The sequence below is a fragment of the Mchenga conophoros genome, linkage group LG7 (assembly GCF_057382185.1).
Source record: "Mchenga conophoros isolate Kocher_MC1m ecotype Shallow Benthic linkage group LG7, M_conophoros_male_GT1.1, whole genome shotgun sequence".
NCBI lineage: Eukaryota > Metazoa > Chordata > Actinopteri > Cichliformes > Cichlidae > Mchenga > Mchenga conophoros.
Genome location: NC_140532.1, coordinates 52888171 through 52908653, shown reverse-complemented (window position 1 = coordinate 52908653; position 20483 = coordinate 52888171). Strand labels below are relative to the sequence as shown.

The following is a 20483-nucleotide window of genomic DNA, read 5'->3' as shown; positions in this document are numbered from 1 at the left end:
ACTTACTGATTAATGTGTGCAGATATGTGAGCTTGTCTACAATGCTGATGGAAGAGTGCAATTACAAACCTGCTGACCTCATGTGTGTACAGGAAATACTGCAATCAGTGGTAAAAGTATTCAGATACTTCCAGTAAAAGCACACCAGGAAAAATGGGATTTGGAAAAAATATATATATCTACAGTCCACATTATGAGAAATGATGCTTTACATAGATACAGTTTTGTACAATGATTGTTTTCTGTAGATAAATGGGATCATTGCTTTAGAATCAGAAATCATTCTAGAAAATTCATAATTCCCTAAAAGTACATCAATGCAATGTCTTTTCCCCCCTTTTTGCTCCATGAAATTAAAAGGTTTTAGGTCTCAGAACACTTTTTGTGCTTCACAGTGCAACATGTCTGCAAACACGCAGTCAAATGTCACAGAGTTAATGTGGAATATTAATATGAAGTAGCAGAAAGTGAAAATAGAAACAAAGTACCTCCAGGTCGTTATGCCCCAACTTTAAGTCGGAGCGTAGTTTGCTGCAACTGTACGAAGCTTATGTGTGGATCTGGTCTGATGGTGTGCGGTGAACTTTGAGAACTTCTAGAAACAGCTGGAACAAACTAAGTTCTGTCGTGCCTCAGATTAAAGCCATTACTGCCGAGTCTCATACAGTAAGTACCTTTTCCACTGTTGATTTTAAAATGAGTCCCAGAGGAGGGCAAGACAGGCATTTCAGTACACGACCAATTAAGAAAAAACAAAAAGAATTTATTTACTTAATGTTATGCAAGGCATTCACATTTACCCAGAATATGTGAAATCAAGAACACTACATTAAATATTAACCAGATACTTATAATGGGCATCTATACCATGTGTGCATATGTACACACATACAATAAAGGGCCACACGCGCGCACGCACACACACACACGGCTCTGCAGGATGTCAGCTCTGTTTCTCATATCCATCTAAATTACACATTAATAGCTTTGGTGAAAACAAACTTTTTTTGCCCACGAGAACTCGGCATGAAAAGTGCTTTAAGAATACTTTGAACATTTTCCAATATCTTACATATTAGTTTGTAAACAACGGCCCTATTGGGGGGGGGGGGGGAGACAAAAGATTTTATATATATATATAAATTTAAAAAAAAAAAAAAAGGGGGGGGGGGGGGGGAGAATTAAACAGGCAGGACTGTTGCAGAGCCTGTTAGCCAAAGCTAACAAATCACAATCTGTTGTACAAAACACCCCCAACACACACACACAATGAACAGGGAATAAATGGATAGCACACTCCACTAAATAAATGTATATGGTATAGATGGTTTTTGGAAAGAAACCGATTTGGTAGAGTGCTTTTTGAACATTCGAAACACCTGCTGCAAAGGTATAAACTGGTCTTAGACAGCCCCCCCCCCATCCAAAAAAAAAAAAAAAAAAAATAGAAAAAAGAATAGAAAAAAGAAAAATAACAAAAAATTATAATAATCATAAAATAATAGGAATAATAATAATAATAGAGAACAGGTTGGTGAGTTATTAGTATTGATTAATAGTAAGGGCTTATGATCCAAACTGGATTAGGAACTTGTCTGAAATCAGACTCTCACATGTCACCAAAGCAGGGCTCACTAAGTGCACTCAACTACGAACAGCAACGCACGTAGCAGGGCATACTACCAAAGTATCCATAAATCCATTCACATGAGCTCCTCAGGAGGTCAGTGCGCACAACAAGGTTAGACTAAGCCTAATGCCTTGTGCTCAACCCAATAAGTCACCTACATTTGATGCCAAGTACATGCAAAGCAACGTCACAGTTTTAATAAAGAAAGCAAAAGTCATTTTTTTCAAAAATTGCAATTAGTAACAAACAACTGTCCTGAATGCTGTGGTACATTCTCAGATTGTGTTTGATGGGCAGAATTAATAATTTTTGTGGCTGCACTCTGAGCGAAGTGAAACTAAGACCTGGGTGTAAACGAAAGCGGTTCAGTCAGTGGTCCGAAGACATTTTCAGTACAAATCATACAACAAATCCATTTTAACCAAAACTCACCCAATGATGCCAACAATCAAAATTCAGGCCAAATTTTTGCACTTTTTCCTGTTTAAATAATCTAATAGTTTCCAGTGAGGTTAAATAATCAGAACATCATAACTAAATATAATAACTTATTCTCATAGGATTAAAAAAAAAAAAAAAAAAAAAACAGGCTTCCCATCACACCCAATCAACATAACACATCTTCAGTCATTAGATCCTTGAGTTTGTTAGTACTTTGGGATTCCTTGATTTAATCCTAATAAATGAACAAATACTAGAGATCTAAATCATCTCATAGGTTTCCTCCCCCTGTTTATGGCAAGAAATGCCTTAAATAATTTCAGGGGTCACCAGTTAAGTAGACCGTAAGGAGATAGTAATTAAAAAACAAAAACAAAAAAACAAACAACAAACAACAACAACCCAAACAAACAAACAAAAATAAACCACCCCACGCACATTGGAAACCTCCCAAAACATCTTTGTCATGGCACAGCAGGTAGCTCGCACTTTGGAACAGTAGTAACGTTGAAACAGTTGGACATTGCACTTAAAGAATTCACTTCTTTTGACACTTTGTATATGAGTAGGAGCATAAAGGTGATCCTGAAAAAACAAAACAACAACAACAAAGCAAGAGTGTGAAATTAGAGTTTGAGTTTAGAGCACTGCTGGAGGACACTTGCTGCAGACCGGTTGCTTCAATTCATTTTTGGAGAGAGAGACAAACTGGAAGAATGTACAGGGATACACCAACATACGACACTGAGAACTGATCAGTTCACTGAAGTCCATAAATCCAGTACAGATGGGTGCTGTTGTTATACACGGTATCTTGCATTCCTTGCCTTCTGACATCATGAAGCGTGTCATGGAGCTATTGGTCATTGGGTTGATGAGCCAATGTGGATACAGAGTTCAATCTAGAGCGACAGAGCTATAGAAAGTCGTGGGTGTCCTTTCCTTCCACACGCTCCGCACTTTGTGGAGACCCGCACTCATTTTTGTCTTTGGGCAAAAGACTGGAATGCATAAAGGGGAGAAACAGAAAAGAACTAAAAGCGAAGAAATGAGATGGGGTACTTTGATTTTGTGTATGTCTGTTTAAGCATCCGAAGAGAACTAAAACCAAGGCAGCATGAGAGGAAAACATAAATATCCACTGACATTTATGATCAGGAAAAAAAAAAAAACCACCCCGCAAAGTTTATCTGCTGAACAGAAGGCAAAACGAACAAAAGCAGGTGAAGATAAAAAACCAAAGAAAAGTAGAAAACAGCAATAAAGTAAGACAATAAGAAAGCTGAGATTTCCAAAGCAAGGATGAAAGGTGGACAGAGCCATCCAAAAGGCATGCATGAACAACACACACCCAGACTGTTCGGCTCGCCGTCCGTCACTCCGCTCACAAAGTGCAGAGCAGCTGCTGCTGCGACAGTGAGGGTCAGGACTGACTGTGCTGTGTGCTCAGGCCAGAGGTGGACCGGACCAGGCGTCAACTAGACATGAAGCGCTTTCGTCACAAAAAGACTTGTGTCACATTGTTTCCTGAAGGCGGTGGGACAACCTGGGGCGGAGAGTGGGGGGGCCTTGGGGAGGGGTGGATCTCAGACATGGGGCTGAAAAAACAGAGGGCGGGTGGAAGATCAATGTTCAGTGCCTTACGGGCCCGTTGCTCCGGGTTATGGAGTCAGAGATGTCCAGGAAGGCAGCGCGCATCAGGTCAAAGGATTTGTCAGACAGGGATGCCACATCGTCTGAAGTCATCCCCTTTGTCTCAATCTTTGGAAGGATCTTCAATCTGATGATTCCTGCAGGGGCAAAAAACCCCAAAAAACTTTAGAGTCAGGAGTCTCGGGGAACATCAAGCTGTTGTTTTAATGTTATTGTCATTTCACCCAACACAAATTAAAAAGTTGAGGACAGTTACCTGATTTGAACTGCTTTTCTTTCCGTAGGTAGAAGTTGCTGTAGGAGGAGAAAACGACAGGTATGATGGGTACCTGGAAGAAAAAAAAAAAAAAAAAAAAAAAAAACGAAGGCAAAAATAAGAAAAGAGACAGAAAAGAAGCCCTAAAAGGAAATGCTTTCTAAACCAATCAAAAAAAGGCCGAAATGCCTGATTAAACCAGCAGCACATTTCTTCAAACACACACAAACTCAGCATGACACAAGCATTCTCCATCTCCTCCACTCCCGCTAATAGAGGCCGAGTTGCTCTGTCTCAAGGCCCCGAGTGGCCCTTCAGCGGGGCTGACTGAGCCAAACGCGGCTCCCCCTGGGGGCTGTCCTGTTTCCACTCAATCTGGCCGGCCGGGTACGAATGAAAAGGCTGGCCTAACTCAGCAGAAGCAAATGCAGAGAGAGAAACAGTCTCAAGTGTGTAAAAAAGAAGAAGAAAAAAGCCATCAGGGAAAGATGAAACAGACTGTATTCAACACATTTCAAATGGAGTTACTCCGGCACTTCAAATGCAAACAAAGTGCTTTTGTTAACATCCACTAAACACTGTTTGGAGAATGCGTTAGCAAGCGCTCTAAAGCGTAAGAACCTCTTACCAAAATATTAATGTGTTTTCTAACGAGGAGCAGCAGGGCTTTATTTTTGCAGACTCTGGTGCATATCTGAACCCGACTGATATCGATCTTCAGCTGCAAGTTACAAAATCTGGGTTCACACATGCACACACCGTTGTAGCTTCATGGCTAGGTCTCATTCGAGAGTGTTTTTCTTTTTGCGTATGTGTAATTTATCCCACCTTTCTGACCCCGAGTGTTGCTATGAAAATATGAATTAACTGGAGAACAGAGACCTCCCACCTGCATGCACGCAGAGATAAAGCTCATAAATTTGCACAGCTGAGCTGCAGCCATTCTGAACTGGAGGTCATGTCTGCTGCTGTCCCACCAATCACTTTGTGAGAGCGCACTAGCATTGTGTCAAACACAATGCCGAAAAAATATCATAGAAAATGACCTGGCTGCAAGCTGTGCTCTCTACTAAATTATGATTTCATAATTTAGTCTTGCCCCACATAAGTCTGCTAGCTCCCCCACATGTCTGGAATCGGCCCCCTCACTATTGGGAACCCTAAGCTGGCAGAAGCTTCCTGAAATACCAACAGAATCATCACAGCCTGACAGAGTAAAGAGAATAAACAGGATGTTTACATGTATGGATGAAGCAAAAAGCTAGAAGAGCTCTAACGCTCCTTCACTCTACGTACAAGGTAAGATTTAAGATCTTTAAAGCAAATAAATAAACCTACTTGTGCCTGCACTGCCAGATGGAAAGCACCCTTTTTGAAGGGCAGCAGGTCGCCATTTTGGTTACGGGTTCCCTCTGGAAATACCCACAGACGAATCTGTGAAAGTCATAAGACAAGGTTGATTTAACCAGCTCACATTCTCTAACAAAGACTACAACAGAACCTTGAGATGAAGATGTTTCTTGTGTTAACTGGAGGCAGGTTACCTGGTCGTCCAACATGGTTTTGGCGGCATCAGCCATCACGCTTTTGGCATCGCTCGTCTTCTTGCGGTTGATGAAGACGATCCCGCCCAGCCAGCAAATGAGGCCCACTGTACCGGCATAGATCAGCTCCTTCTTAGCAATTGTGGTGCAGCGGTCTGGTAGGATCTCCATCAAGCCTGAGAGACAAAACGAGACTTAACCGTCAGGATCATGAAACTTTTAGAACCATCACAGCTACTGTATGTACATAGTGAGGTTTTTTGGTTTTGGCAAAGAAACAACAGCTCATCATTTCCATTTCCAAGATGTCTTTGTGCAGTGTATGAGAGACAACTGTAGTACAAACAGGGCTTGGCTGTACTTCCATGTAATACCACTTTGAACCGCAAGATGGTGCAGTAAGTCCAATCTGCTGTGTCCAAAATGAGATATACCAGATGTTAGCTCAATACTTGTAAAGAGTTCATGATTCTATCACACGCACCCGACTTATTTTGGCAGCTAGAAGAGCACAGAGACTGCAGTTTCTCAAAATTAAACATATTTCAAATGTCCATAAAAAAATAAAAATGTAATGCTATACTACAACCTAGTGAAACGGTGACACCTTGTGGTGACAGTTTTCACAAAAACTACTTTTAAAACTAAAATATAAAAATAATAAATTAAAATAAAAGTTAAAGACATTGCAGTTAAGCGCACAGCTTTCTACGAGCAACTGCTTTGTAGCTTCAAAGTTTGCTAATATGACAAGTTACAGAGAGTCAATAAGAACTTGTACTATAATAAATTGTCTTCCTTTCAGTCATTAAATAATACCCCAAATGCAATGCACTTATACCATAGAGACTTTAAAAATACGCCCTCTCAAAGCAGAGAGTCCACCTCCACGAAGAGCTGGATATGAACCCTGATAAGTGGTCAGAATGGGATATTTGTAGCACCGCTACATGTCTGAAGTGGCGCTTTCTTAGAAGGGGATAACACCCAAACTGAAATCACATGTTTCTGCCTTTTGACTGGAGCTCATTCAGAGAAGGATCAGTGACCAGATGAAAACATCCATGCTTTGGCCTCTTTGTCTTATCTCTTTATAAGATGTTACTCTGAAAACAGCAGGTGAGCAGATGCATTTAAACCAAGCTGAAAAAGCAGCTCAGAAAGGTGAAGAAACTAATATAACATCTGCTCTAGGATCAGCATCTCCTAATGGCTGGGGTGAAGCAGTCGGCATGGCAACTTGGACGCCAAACAAACCGCATGCTGAGTTTTGTCAGTGCTAATTAGACGCCTAGCTCTCCTCCTGCTATCACTACCCTGGCCTTGAGCCTGCCCTCATCACTCACCGGTGCTGAAAAACCCTCTCCCCCACACACTGATGGAGAGAAACCGTCCCTCAACACTCAGGTTTAGAACAGGGAAGAATGAGATACTGTTAAAAGACATCTCAACTATCAACAATACAAGCTGAAGAAAATAAATAAAAGAGGAATCGAAGCCTTTCTACAACATGCTTTTGTTTCCGACCAGTGTGTAGCTCAGACAGGGTTCTGCGAGGCCTACATTTCATTCATACAGTAAGTGATCAGTATGTAAAGAATGTTTAAAAACCCATACCAATGTAACAGGTTCTTTCTGTGCCCGTGCTTTGTTTCTTCACCAGGTTTTGTATTATTCAGCTTGCTGAGAAGCAAACAGCACGTGATCCTGTATCAACAGAGGTTGTGAAAACTGTTCTGTTCTGACAAGCACTGTGTACCAACACAAAGCTGGAATGCAGTAATCTAACAATTGGCCTAGTTTTAACATGCCTACTGCCTGTCTGACAAACCAGAAAAGGTGACCGTTGCTTAAGTAGGTGGGAGTGTAAAGTGAGATACACCTGGAAGGCCTTAACATTCGGTTCCAATAAGTTGTGAGTAGCCTGTGCAGACTTTCCCTTAATGAACTGAGCTATAAAGCTGTAGATGGTGGCACAGCTAAAGTCTTGCTCCACTGTTTGCTGGCTGAGAAGAACTAAACTGTGACAGGATGAGACCAGATCACAGTCTGGCTCCATCACGGCTGCCGCAGACAATCTTGCAGTCTGATCACAAAGTGTTTTCGCATGGCATAACCCACAATGTAGCTGTCATTATTTACATATTCCCCAGTTCCTGTTTGCATACAAAGGAACGAGCGTTAAAATTGGAGTACGGCTCAGAAATAGTAGCTACTTAGATCCAGAAAAAAAGGAATTGTTATGTATAACCATTGTGACATAGAATAATGATAGTAGTAGGGCTGGGCCATATTATACCGTTCCCGGTAATACCGGTATAATGTTAGGCAACGATAGGAAAATGAAATATCGCGATAGAATGGGAGTAAAACGCGCATGCGCAGTGCCTTTGTTTTCATACGCACATGGCCGATTGTTGAGTGAAACAGATGAACCAGAATTGGTTTGTAAAAATGGTGCAACTTCCGTGATGTGGAACTGGTTTGGTGTTTGTCCGTCAGATACACGACAAAGCACATTTTTTTTGCAGAACATGCAAGCGGCCATCGTTATTGTCGTATTTGTCGGACTAAGATGCTCTTAAATCTGGGAGTAATCTGGGTCCTAAACTCAGTAAGATTCAGGTGAAACGAACACTACAGCATCACTGAGAGTTAAAAACTATCTAAATTATTTCATCTTTAATAAAACGATCAGCATTGCTGCTTTACCAGGTGTAACTATGAAGTTTAACTTCCAGGCATCCATGAAAACAAAATTGATTACATTTAACGGAGTTAGAAGTTAGCAGGAAGCTAGCGGAAGTTAGCTCGCTAGTTTCGCTAGTTACCTAAGCATGATATAGCATGTTCTGACTGAGAGATTTCTGAAAAAATTCAAACGTACAGCTCTGCTATCACTTCCAACATAAATGAAGACAGGAAACTAAACAGCAGTGACGTTTGTAGGGTTACTGAAGTTGGGCTAGCTGGTATATAATGATGTGCTACGTGATCGCTAGCGACACAGCTATGTTAGCATAACATAAACAGTGAAGCTGGAGGACGAACACTAACACTTTTCCACTTATAAAAGTTAACGTTAAGGTTCCTCATGGTTAGAGACAAATGCAATCGCATGGCAGGGTGCTGTAAACGGACCAAACTTCAGTCAGGAGAACAACTGAGATAATCCATCCACAATACGAGGTTAGTCATTAATATACTGCAACAACATGGGAATAGAGCAGCTGTTGCCAGAGAATTCAACATTAATGAATCAATGGTACAGAAGTGGAGGAAGCAAGAAGAATGAGTTTAATAAAGTTTGATTTATCTGACTGCTTTGTTTCGCTTAATGTGCCTTATAATCCCGTGTACCTTATGGTCCGAAAAATACGTACTGCACACTGCAGTTTAATGTTGCAAAGCACCTCTTTTTAACTTCAGTGGATATTATACATGGTTATGCTCAGGATATGTCAGCCCATTTCTACTGGAAATGCCTTTTGGTTAAACTGTCAGCAAGGAATTTGCATTTGCACTGTTACATTTTTATAAAGCTTTAATGTACATAAAAACCAGCTTCTTGTTTAAGTGAAAATTAATGGAAGGTTGTCTTTTTGCGCTAGTAATGTTGTGGAGTTGTATTTTGTCTCGCATCAATTATATCGTCGGTTATATCGTTATCGCAAATTTTCAAATATATATCGTGATAAATATTTTTGGCCATATCGCCCTGCTCTAGATAGTAGTATATGACTTTCAAAAGGAGAGACCAAGGATAAAGTTTGACACAAAAACAAGTTGCATCTGTTACTACATGTGCAGGAACTGAGCCAACTGCAAACATCTGTACCAGTTAGCTGGTTGCTTTTGTGCTTTCACACAGGCTTGAGTTTAGCTATCACTACATGCTGACCAGAATACAGGTGACATGAACTCTTCTGATATTCAAGATTCGTTCTTGTATTATTTAATATGCATATTTTGTGGTTTTGCCAGCGGTTTGCATGAAGAAGCCAACTTGTCTGTAGATACCGGGGAACTAACCACAGACTGGTAGTAAAACTTGAAGAAGAGCGATAAACTGGAGCTGCAAAATGCCTCCAAAGTAAAGTTGGGCCACTGAACACATTTCCAAAAGCACAACATTTTCCTATTTTCAGTTTGTGTTTACAATTCAAATTTTCTTAACTGCTTGGTGAATAGTTGGCAACTGTTTGCAGACAAGTTGGCATCATCCATCTTACAAAATGTACAGGTGACGAGAGTAATCTGCTAGTGACCAGCGCAATCACAGTAATCCTAAACCTCTTTGTGTTCAATTTCACCAAGACACAAAAGCGCCTTCCTAAAGCCAGTAGGTAAATACATTTTTAGCCCTATTGGGTCCCTGATTGGTCTCTCGGCCTGTGTGATTGGAGCAGACATTAAATTAGCCATCAGTCGACGAGGCTCAATATCAGCTTTTCCTTTCCTACTTTAGGTCATGAGGTAGAGATTTGTCACATGTACCGTATATTAAGGTGGGATTCAAAAATTCCCATGGTTGGAGCTTAACGGTAGGGCTGGGCGATATGACCCAAAATTCATATCTCGATATTTTTTAGCTGGATGGCGATATAAGATATATATCTCGATTTTTCTTTTTAAAGCCATAAGTTAAGAACAAAAAGAGAGTTCTTAGTCACACTGTGTCCCAGATGTCACACGGGCACTTTTATTTACATACAGCGTAGATATTACTCAAAAATAAATTATCAGCATATATTAAATAATCATGGTCCATAAATAAAAGAAAACAATGTTGTTTTTGTGCATAACAAAAAGCTCACAATTGTGCAGTCAAAACGTAAACTAATAGACGCTGAGCATAATAACAAAGAGACAGATTTCACAGCTGCACCACCTCTCTGAACAGGTGCCATTTGTGGTCCTTATACACACACAGTACGTATCACTCCGCGAGGCTCCTCCCCGGTAGCCGTAATCCTCTGACAATCCATCAAGCGGTGCAGCTCCATAGCTTAGCAAAGCGCTATATAAATACAGGCCATTTACCATTTTACCAAAGTCATATTAAAACATTTTTTGACAGATTGCTGAGCGCTGTGTACCACATAAAATCGGTTCGCGGTCAGTAAGCACAACCAGAATTCATACATAAGGCGCACTGTCGATTTTTGAGAAAAGGAAAGGATTTTAGGCCGTGCAGCCCCTCTGGGCTGCATGTCGTTAGCGCGGTTAGCTCGTTAGCGCGGTTAGCTCGCTAACACGTTGACGCCATCCAGCCCCACGCACGGTAACTCGCTAACGGAGATTTTCCGCTTTCATCTTGTCATTGCCTGCAGGTGAAGCTATGGGGGAGGGGGAGTTGTGTTCAGTGCAGGAGAGGCGAGGCCGAGTAACGTTGCGTAGAGACAAAAGTGGACGAAAGAGAGGCAAACCTGCGGCTCCACAAGTATAATTATAACGTAACATAGACTATATCGATATAAACGATATTGTCACATCTTATATCTCGTATGAAAATATATCGATATTTTTAAAAAAAACTCGATATATCGCCCAGCCCTACTTAACGGTACAATTCTTCCATCTGGGACTCATGCATCTACTGCAGAGGAATGCTGCTCCTCCAACTAAAATGTTCAGGACCGCATGCATCATATCTGGTATCAAGTTGCTCAGGATGAACTGGACTCACTGTAAAACAACTCTTCCCCGGTGAGGATTCTCTCTTTTTCCTACTCTTGGTTTGTTTTCTTGAGTCTGTAGGGCTTAAAAGCACAAAAACTACAGCTGAGACAAATCTGCCGTCCGCATGACTGCCTTGCTTCATTCTTCCTCTCAGATTAAAAGTCGGTGTATAGTGAGAAACAGATGAGACACGCTGTCACTGCTAAACTTTCAACACGTTTCAATCTGATGTTTATGACCATTTATAAGTAGAGAGTTGAATGTGTTTCAAATAACCTTTAAGTGTGTCATCAAACAGGCCTACCTGGTGACAGAGCAGTAAAGACATCCTGCATGGGTGCAAATGCCCCAAGCAGGATCCCAGCAATTCCCAGCCAGCTGGACCTTTACTGCACACCCTTCTCTTTATCCACATGCCCTTTCTATCTGCTTCACCAATTATATTTTTTGCTAAAATGCCAAAAGAAATTGATTGTATGACTGTATTTGAAAGCATTTAAATCAATATCAAAAACGTCCGTCTTCAGAGAAGCACTAAAAGACTCACCCAAAACATCCAGGGAGCTCTGGTGGTTCGAGATGACGACATAGGGACCCTCGGTCTGCAGATGCTCCCAACCGCTCACTTCAAATCGAAGACCCAGCAAATACTTGACGTGTCGAACCATGAAACGGATGATCCTAAAAGAGAGAAAAAGGTTAAATACAGTGAGTATGTACTGGTTACTTATGATGCCAGTGTATTGCATATTACTAACCAAAGCCCTGTGAAAGGTAGAAACAAAAGCAGAATGTGTCAGGCAATATAATCACAACTATCTTTAAACACATAGGCTAAATTAATCATGTTCAACACCCCTTTAAGCATTGTTTTTTTTCCTGGTTGGGGAAATAATTACTTTCACCAAGTATAACGCTCCAGTAACCATTGACAAAGCAATGTTCATCCACCTGCCTCAAGACAAACATTACATAAAAGAACACACAGGCTGTGATTAGTCAAAGTAGATGCACATTTTTATTTATCTGAACATTTAATTTTTTTATCTCGTTGCAAGATAGTCACTATCTGTCTTACTCTGATAGGCAGGTAGTGAAGAGTTCGTTTATCAGAGCTAGTCTGCTGACAACAACAAAAGCAGCCGTCTTTTGACCTTACAATAACTCACAAAACTATAGGCTTCCATGGGAGCGCTCTCCAAGTATCACAAAAAAGTAATCTGTTTGCAGTTAGGGTTAAAAGAAAAAAAACATGTTACAAGGAAATTTTACTAGAAACTGTCAGGTAGGGCTGCACGATTAATCGTTAGAAAATCGCGATCTCGATTCATACTTCTGTGCGATCTCATTTCCAAATGACAATGATTTTAAAAAAAACAACAACAAAAAAAAAAAAAAACGACGACTGTACCGCATTTTTATCCGGGACGTAATCTGCATGAAAACAAGCGCTCACTCTTCCTGTTCAACAAATGACAAGGGCGGAGCCTTATACCACGTGATACAGAAGCTGTGCTGTGTGATGCTAAAATTAGCAGGGAAAAAACAACGGAGAGCACGTCAGAGATGACGAAAAAGTGACAGGAGAAAATCCGTCCCGGTCAACCACCCAAACATCAATAACGGGAACCTTATACAGCGCTTCCCTATACCCGTCGAACTCCCGCAGGCACAAAGAAATTTTGGAGGCTATTACTTATCACCTGACCAAAGATATGGCTCCCATCAACACTGTGCAAAACCAGGGATTTAGGAAAATGATCAACACCCTAGACCAACGCTACACAGTGCCGTCCCGCAACTATTTTTCTATTGTTGCACTACCTGCTCTATACTCGCAGCGTCGAGCAACGGTGGAGACGGAATTTCAAGCAGTACAACATTTTGCGGCAACAACAAAACGTGAGACATTTGTTGTTTTTATGATTATTTATTGTTTTTATGTTCAGTTTCAACTGTTGCGAAGTTAATGTGCAGTTAATAAGTGCAATAAATATTTATATTGGAAAAGAAGCGAAGCTCTCAATTTACCGGTCGATCTACGTCCCTACCCTCACCTATGGCCACGAGCGGTGGGTAGTGACCGAAAGAACGAGATCGCGGATACAAGCGGCAGAAATGAGCTTCCTCCGAAGGGTGGCTGGCCTCTCCCTTAGAGATAGGGTGAGAAGTTCGGCCATCCGGGAGAGGCTCAGAGTAGAGCAGCTGCTGCTCCACATCGAAAGGAGCCAGCTGAGGTGGTTCGGGCATCTGACAAGGATGCCCCCTGGGCGCCTCCTGGGTGAGGTGTTCCAGGCATGTCCCACCGGGAGGAGGCCCCGGGGCAGACCCAGGACACGCTGGAGAGATTATATCTCTCGGCTGGCCTGGGAACGCCTTGGTATTCCCGCGGATAAGCTGGAGGAGGTGGCTGGGGAGAGGGAGGTCTGGGCCTCTTTGCTTAGGCTTCTGCCCCCGCGACCCGGCCCCGGATAAAGCGGATGAAGATGGATGGATTGGAAAAGAAAATCGTGAGAGAATCGTGACCTCAATTCTAAGCCAAAAAAAAAAATCGTGATTCTCATTTTATGCAAAATCGTGCAGCCCTACTGTCAGGGCATTCGTGACCTGAGGTTCGCTGATGCAATGAGGCAATGGACAAGGAAAAAAGGGAAGAAGAAGAAAAAAAATTCAACAGAAACAAGGTTTTTTTTGGGGTGCACTGTGCATGATTACTCAAGTTCAATAATGACGTGATTACTGTAGCTGTTTGTTAGTCAGCATGTGCTTGTTTATAAATGTGATTTGATGATCTAACAAAACCATTTTTTTAAAGCTTTTCTTTCCCCCTTGCAACTATTAAAAGCCTGAAACTGTCTGATCCACCAGATGAGATCTATTGGGACTTGTAAAGCTTAACCTTTATAGACACAAACATGATAACAGCTCTGACCTCTGTTAAGACAAATCCAAGGTGCCCCTTGGCTTGGAAAACTTTCAGTGTGATTCTTAACAACCATGATGTGCTCAGGCAGAGTTCACACATCATGCAAATGCTACTTTACATTTGCAGCTGAACAATCATACTCCCATAACATTCTCCATGCTAAACTGTACCACTAATTTTGGATAGCAAACTAGCTGTGTGACACACTAAAACTGGCTTCTGTCAATAATCTGAATGAAATTTCTCCGAAAAAGAGCAGAGGCACTACCAATCCGGCCTCAGGAAGAGGCTATACATAATACTATACATAATACTTACAAAAGAGACCTTGCTCATCCCTGAATCATATTCCCTCTGTTTGCTGTCACAAAAACAACAAACTATCCTTCTTGTAACATGGGGTAGTTTTCTTGCTAAACCAGCTATTACAGGAACCAAACTCACCTTCAACTCTGCTTTCATTTAAGCTCAGTTTCATGACTGTACACAAAATGTGTCGATGGACTAAAACATCTACCTAACTACTTAAAACCATCTTTGAGCAAGTTTCAGCCATAACGTGCATCTGATGCCACACATACTCATTAAAACTACACCACTAATGCTAATAATGTGCCATGAAGGAGCAGCTTTAAGGATTTAGGCACATCCCAACTCAATACTGCCAACTCGAAAGCAGGAGTGTCAAACATAAGGCTCAGGACCTAGAATTGGTCCAGCAAAGACTCCAGTTCGGTTTGCTAGAGGGCTTTGGAAAATATGAAGGGCAAAATGTTTTATACTTTTAACTGTATTTTTTTTTTTTTTATAAATTTCACACCCTTTTCTGCTGACAAAGGCCTCACATGCAGTCTTTTAAGAATTTTATAGTGATTCTACTCTACACTTTAAAAATTAAATAAAAAAAATAAAAAAAGAACTACCAGATTATTCTTTTTTCAAATATACACTGGACCTAGTTTCTTACTAAAATATAGCAAAAAAAAAAAAAAAAAAAAAAAAAAAGTCTTGAACCACAATTCATGTCTTTAGATTTTGGTAGGAAATATAGGACATAGGTACTGTATTTACTGAAATGTGCAAGCATACATGCAACTACAACATAAAGAGTAAAAAAAAAAAAAAAAACAACTGAGTTTGCACAATTCTAACAAGCTGCAAAGTTAATATTTGGTATGACCAGCTTTATTCTTCAACACAGCCTAAACTCTCTTAGACAATCGTTCTTCACCATTTGAACAATTTAAAATTGGTTCTTTGATAAGTTATAATGTGTGGACATAACAGGTGCCCTTTTTTATGTTTTAAGCAACCTTCAGGCAGAACCATTACTCAACCACTTCTAAATAAAAATGCAACACAGTCCGGCTCCTTATAAGCAAAATATAAAGTAGTAAGTGGTGGTACGCTATTTCTCAGCACTATCTTCTGATGACTGTAGTAGACTTTGTTTCCACTTGCGCTTGACTGGTAATCTACAGGAAAAATGTTGTTAACCTTTAAACTAGAGTAGTCTTTTGGTTATCTTACAACATAGTGGTGCAGTGATAACACATTCGGTCTGAAGTAAAAGCCACAGGTTATGCAACGATATAGTGTTGCAGCAACTCTATGTTCAAGGGTAATGAGTGACCGCTGTTGAATTATATTTTATGATCAGTCCACTAAGCATTTACTTTGGTTCACTTCATTATCTGCAACCCTGAGAGTGCAATCAAATTTGAACAAGAGGACAAATCATATGCAATGTGGCCACTCCAAAGGTCAGCCTGACCTGTTTTGCCAAAATGTAAAACTGCCAATCTTATTGAGTTTACTCACAAGTTTAAGGTGAGTAGGTTGTCCAAAGGACAGGCATCTAATCACAGTCTCAGGGTGACAGAGCTAACAATTACTTCCATCAGAAATACTATGGCAAAAAAAAAAAAAAAAAAAAAAAAAAAAAAACTGGTTGTTTTCAATACAGTAAGTTGAGTGGCAATATTACTCCTTTACGAAAAAGACAGGGCCACTAATCTCCCACTGATGTTCGACACCATTACACAGCACAGAACATGAGCTCATGCAATTGTGAGTGAGAAAACTAAACCCGTCCTTTATCTGTTGTCATGAGATCCTACCTAATAACTAACCCATACCCAGAAGTAGGGCTGGGCCATATTATACCGTTCACGGTAATACCGGTATAATGTTAGGCAACGATAGGAAAATGAAATATCGCGATAGAATGGGAGTAAAACGCGCATGCGCAGTGCCTTTGTTTTCATACGCACATGGCCGATTGTTGAGTGAAACAGATGAACCAGAATTGGTTTGTAAAAATGGTGCAACTTCCGTGATGTGGAACTGGTTTGGTGTTTGTCCGTCAGATACACAACAAAGCACATTTTTTTGCAGAACATGCAAGCGGCCGTCGTTATTGTCGTATTTGTCGGACTAAGATGCTCTTAAATCTGGGAGTAATCTGGGTCCTAAACTCCGTATGCTTCAGGTCAAACAACACTGCAGCATCACTTAGAGTTAAAAACTGTCTAAATTCTTTCATCTTTAATAAAACGATCAGCATTGCTGCTTTACCAGGTGTAACTATGAAGTTTAGCTTCCAGGCATCCATTAAAACAAAATTTATTACATTTAACGGAGTTAGAAGTTAGCAGGAAGCTAGCGGAAGTTAGCTTGCTAGTTTCGCTAGTTACCTAAGCATGATATAGCATGTTCTGACTGAGAGATTTCTGAAAAAATTCAAACGTACATCTCTGCTATCACTTCCAACATAAATGAAGACAGGAAACTAAACAGCAGTGATGTTTGTAGGGTTACTGAAGTTGGGCTAGCTGGTATATAATGATGTGCTACGTGATCGCTAGCGACACAGCTATGTTAGCATAACATAAACAGTGAAGCTGGAGGACGAACACTAACACTTTTCCACTTATAAAAGTTAACGTTAAAGTTCCTGATAGTTGGAGACAAATGCAATCGCATGGCAGGATGCTGTAAACGGACCAAACTTCAGTCAGGAGAACAACTGAGATAATCCATCCACAATACGAGGTTAGTCATTAATATACTGCAACAACATGGGAATAGAGCAGCTGTTGCCAGAGAATTCAACATTAATGAATCAATGGTACAGAAGTGGAGGAAGCAAGAAGAATGAGTTTAATAAAGTTTGATTTATCTGACTGCTTTGTTTCGCTTAATGTGCCTTATAATCCCGTGCACCTTATGGTCCGAAAAATACGTACTGCACACTGCAGTTTAATGTTGCAAAGCACCTCTTTTTAACTTCAGTGGATATTATACATGGTTATGCTCAGGATATGTCAGCACATTTCTACTGGAAATGCCTTTTGGTTAAACTGTCAGCAAGGAATTTGCATTTGCACGGTTACATTTTTATAAAGCTTTAATGTACATAAAAACCAGCTTCTTGTTTAAGTGAAAATAAATGGAAGGTTGTCTTTTTGCGCTAGTAATGTTGTGGAGTTGTATTTTGTCTCGCATCAATTATATCGTCAGTTATATCGTTATCGCAAATTTTCAAATATATATCGTGATAAATATTTTTGGCCATATCGCCCTGCTCTACCCAGAAGTAGCCATTCACATAAGTGACGGATAAAACAGTTTCAATTAAACGTAAATTAATGGATGTGTTTCAAGAAATGAAAGCACAACAAGCTGTAACTTGATGCTTTACAGATGTTATTGAGTGAGCGAACTCAGGGATACCTGCTGTGGCCTACAGGTTTAATTCAGAGGTAAAGTGACTGGAAAGCAAGTCTTCAGGCTTTGGTGTAACAGTAAATTTAGGTGACAGAACCCTCTGAATTACAATGCTCTCTCTTCCAGTCCTGTCTGCCGTGTAAAATATCCATCCAAAAAGTCTATTCATTCATCTAAGGTCTGACCTCAGTTCGGTCACTTTGTCACAGACAACCGGTCCAGATAACCTCTGCACTGATAGAACGGTACACTGGTGCAACATGACACCACTGGCACAGCTAACATGACTGTGACATTGTTATTCCTGGAGCACTGAGGCAGTAAGGTCTACTGTTGTAACCGACATTGCTGCTGTCAGCAGTTCAGGGCCAAGTGAGGTTGCATTGAGGATGGGTCTCATAACTATTCAGTAACCCAGCTCCAATCAGGGGAAAGTGCCATCTGGCATCTGTCTCTTCAGGGTAATTACTGAAATGCAGTCATTTGTGTGCAGCAAGCCATCACCACTGACTAGATTTAACCAACCACACAACAACACCCCCTACAACGTGAACACCAACACTGAAGATGCGTTACATTCCTACAGTAAGGATCAGTTTTGGTGACTGATTTTGGTGTCAGGTGTAAAATGTTTAACATTCTGCCCCCAACACAGATGTAAACTGAGGCAGATAATCAGAATCGTGTTTATTGGCCAAATATATGTGCACACACATACAAGGAATTTGGTTCCGGTAGATGGTGGCTCTCAAGCACAGCAATGTAAATCACACACACACACACACACACACGTGTCTATATATACACATTACACATACATACACAACGCTGTGTAAACCAACTATAAATAACTAATCTAAACTTATATACATAAAATACAGAAATGAAATGAGGTGGAATAAGAAAGAAATATAAAGTTAAATCAGCACTACTAGTAACTATGGATTCAATAAATGAGTCACTCCTTTATACACACACACACACACACACACACACACACACACAGATTTAAAGAGACAGGACAAATTGAGCGGATACAGTGCTGGATTACACGTTCAGAGGGCACAAGTTAGTGGATACTTGTATGGGTTGGGATTCTAAGAAAGTGCCTGCAGAAAATACATTGAAAATATCCGTCATCTAAAGATATTATTGCTTTTCTGGCGTTAAGATTTACCAAACATTAACCCAGCATGAACGCAACGTCACATTAGCGCCCTGATTTTTAGCTAATGTCCACACGCCGCTACTGCCAATGTGCCAAGCGAGCTAATAGTAGCATACGAATGATAAAGAAAACTGCATTAGGGATTTCTTCATTTTCTGCTTATTTATTTATTTCAAATTTCACACAGTTTGGCAGGAAACACCTCCTGCGCCACATTGCTGTAACGCCAACTTAACTCCTCGCAACAATGAGGCCATTATTGTTTTTGCTGAGAGTAAAAACCCAAATGCTTCAATATAAACAACCACGGTTGCTAGCCAGCTAACGAGCTAGCGAGGGCTAGCTGTCAGACGGCGCCGCGAGCGACATTTCTGCAAAACTCACCTCATGTTTTCAATGTCTCTGCCTCCGCTCTTTAGTATGCACAGAGGTATACCGATGAGGGCCAAGACCATCATCCAGGCCACGTAAAAGAACTTTTTGAAATAAAAAACAAACGTGCTGCTGGTGCACATCAGGAGCGGAATAATCATGAGCAGCAGCAGCGGTATCATCCACAGCACATCCATAGCGAAACCGCCGCAGAAACTAGCAGCAGCACTGACTCACGCGGGGTGTTTCTGGATGAGGAAGCCGCTAACGGTTTCAGCCAGCTACGGTGCAAGGGACGGAGGGACGGACCGCAACCCCGACAAACATTTACACAGTGAAGTACAGGAAACCACGGCAGCAGCTGTGCTTCACTCTGGCCCGACAAAATGAACATGAAGCGCTGCTCATCTGTTGCTAAATGGTATCATGAGGTGGAGTCAAATCGTCATCGGTTGTGAGTTTTTCTATTTCCGGTTGCTTGACCACTAAATGGTCCGATGTCACTAGAGATAGTCAAGTATCGACCGAGATTTGGGCGTTACAAACCACACATCAATTATTATGCCAGTAGGCGTTTAAACTTGGAAATAATTTCTAGGTACAGCCACAGCTTTCCTATTTATTTATTTGGTACGAGTGCATGTTCACAATTTTTTATTCAGTCTCCAAATGGTCATCCTTACTTACAGTAGTTTCACAGCCGATTACAGCACACCATGTGTAATTGGATTAGCAGTGATAATCCAGTCCTCAACTATAATCTGACACTGTCCGTAGCGATGATCGTGAAGTTTCAGCGACGTCCAAGAGCTCTGCTTGACATGATTTGGAAGATTAGGATCAATCGGTCATTAATCCTAATTTAATATCCTAAGCAAGGACTTTAAACTTGGCACTAGAGGCAGTAGCAAGGCTGTCTAATTTGCACTTTGTGTAAGCAGTGAATAAAATGTAATGTGTAGTCTTATGAAAACAAAACTGTGATAAAAAGATTAATGGAATATTTTGATCAGCATGTTTTTTTGTTTTTTAATTGTTTTTTTTTTTTAATGTCGACTTTATATTACCCACAAATTAAATGA

At 40.7% G+C, this 20483-nt stretch overlaps 1 protein-coding gene across 2 annotated transcripts; it reads right to left on the bottom strand.

The window, feature by feature from the left end:
* Positions 1 to 159: 159 nt before the first annotated feature.
* agpat2 (1-acylglycerol-3-phosphate O-acyltransferase 2 (lysophosphatidic acid acyltransferase, beta)) lies at positions 160 to 19960 on the bottom strand. 2 transcript variants are annotated; one of them, XM_085280107.1, is made up of 6 exons: positions 19414 to 19957; positions 11754 to 11887; positions 5525 to 5700; positions 5319 to 5414; positions 3981 to 4053; positions 160 to 3861 (listed from the first exon to the last, which is right to left on the bottom strand). In XM_085280107.1, the coding sequence occupies exons 1-6, from the start codon at positions 19596 to 19598 to the stop codon at positions 3704 to 3706; spliced, it is 822 nt and encodes a 273-aa protein (XP_085136233.1). In that variant the 5' UTR covers positions 19599 to 19957; the 3' UTR covers positions 160 to 3703. The 2 variants fall into 2 exon arrangements, with proteins under 2 accessions (XP_085136233.1, XP_085136234.1); XM_085280108.1 differs by having other exon boundaries at positions 3688 to 3861; positions 3981 to 4018; positions 19414 to 19960.
* Positions 19961 to 20483: the final 523 nt, after the last annotated feature.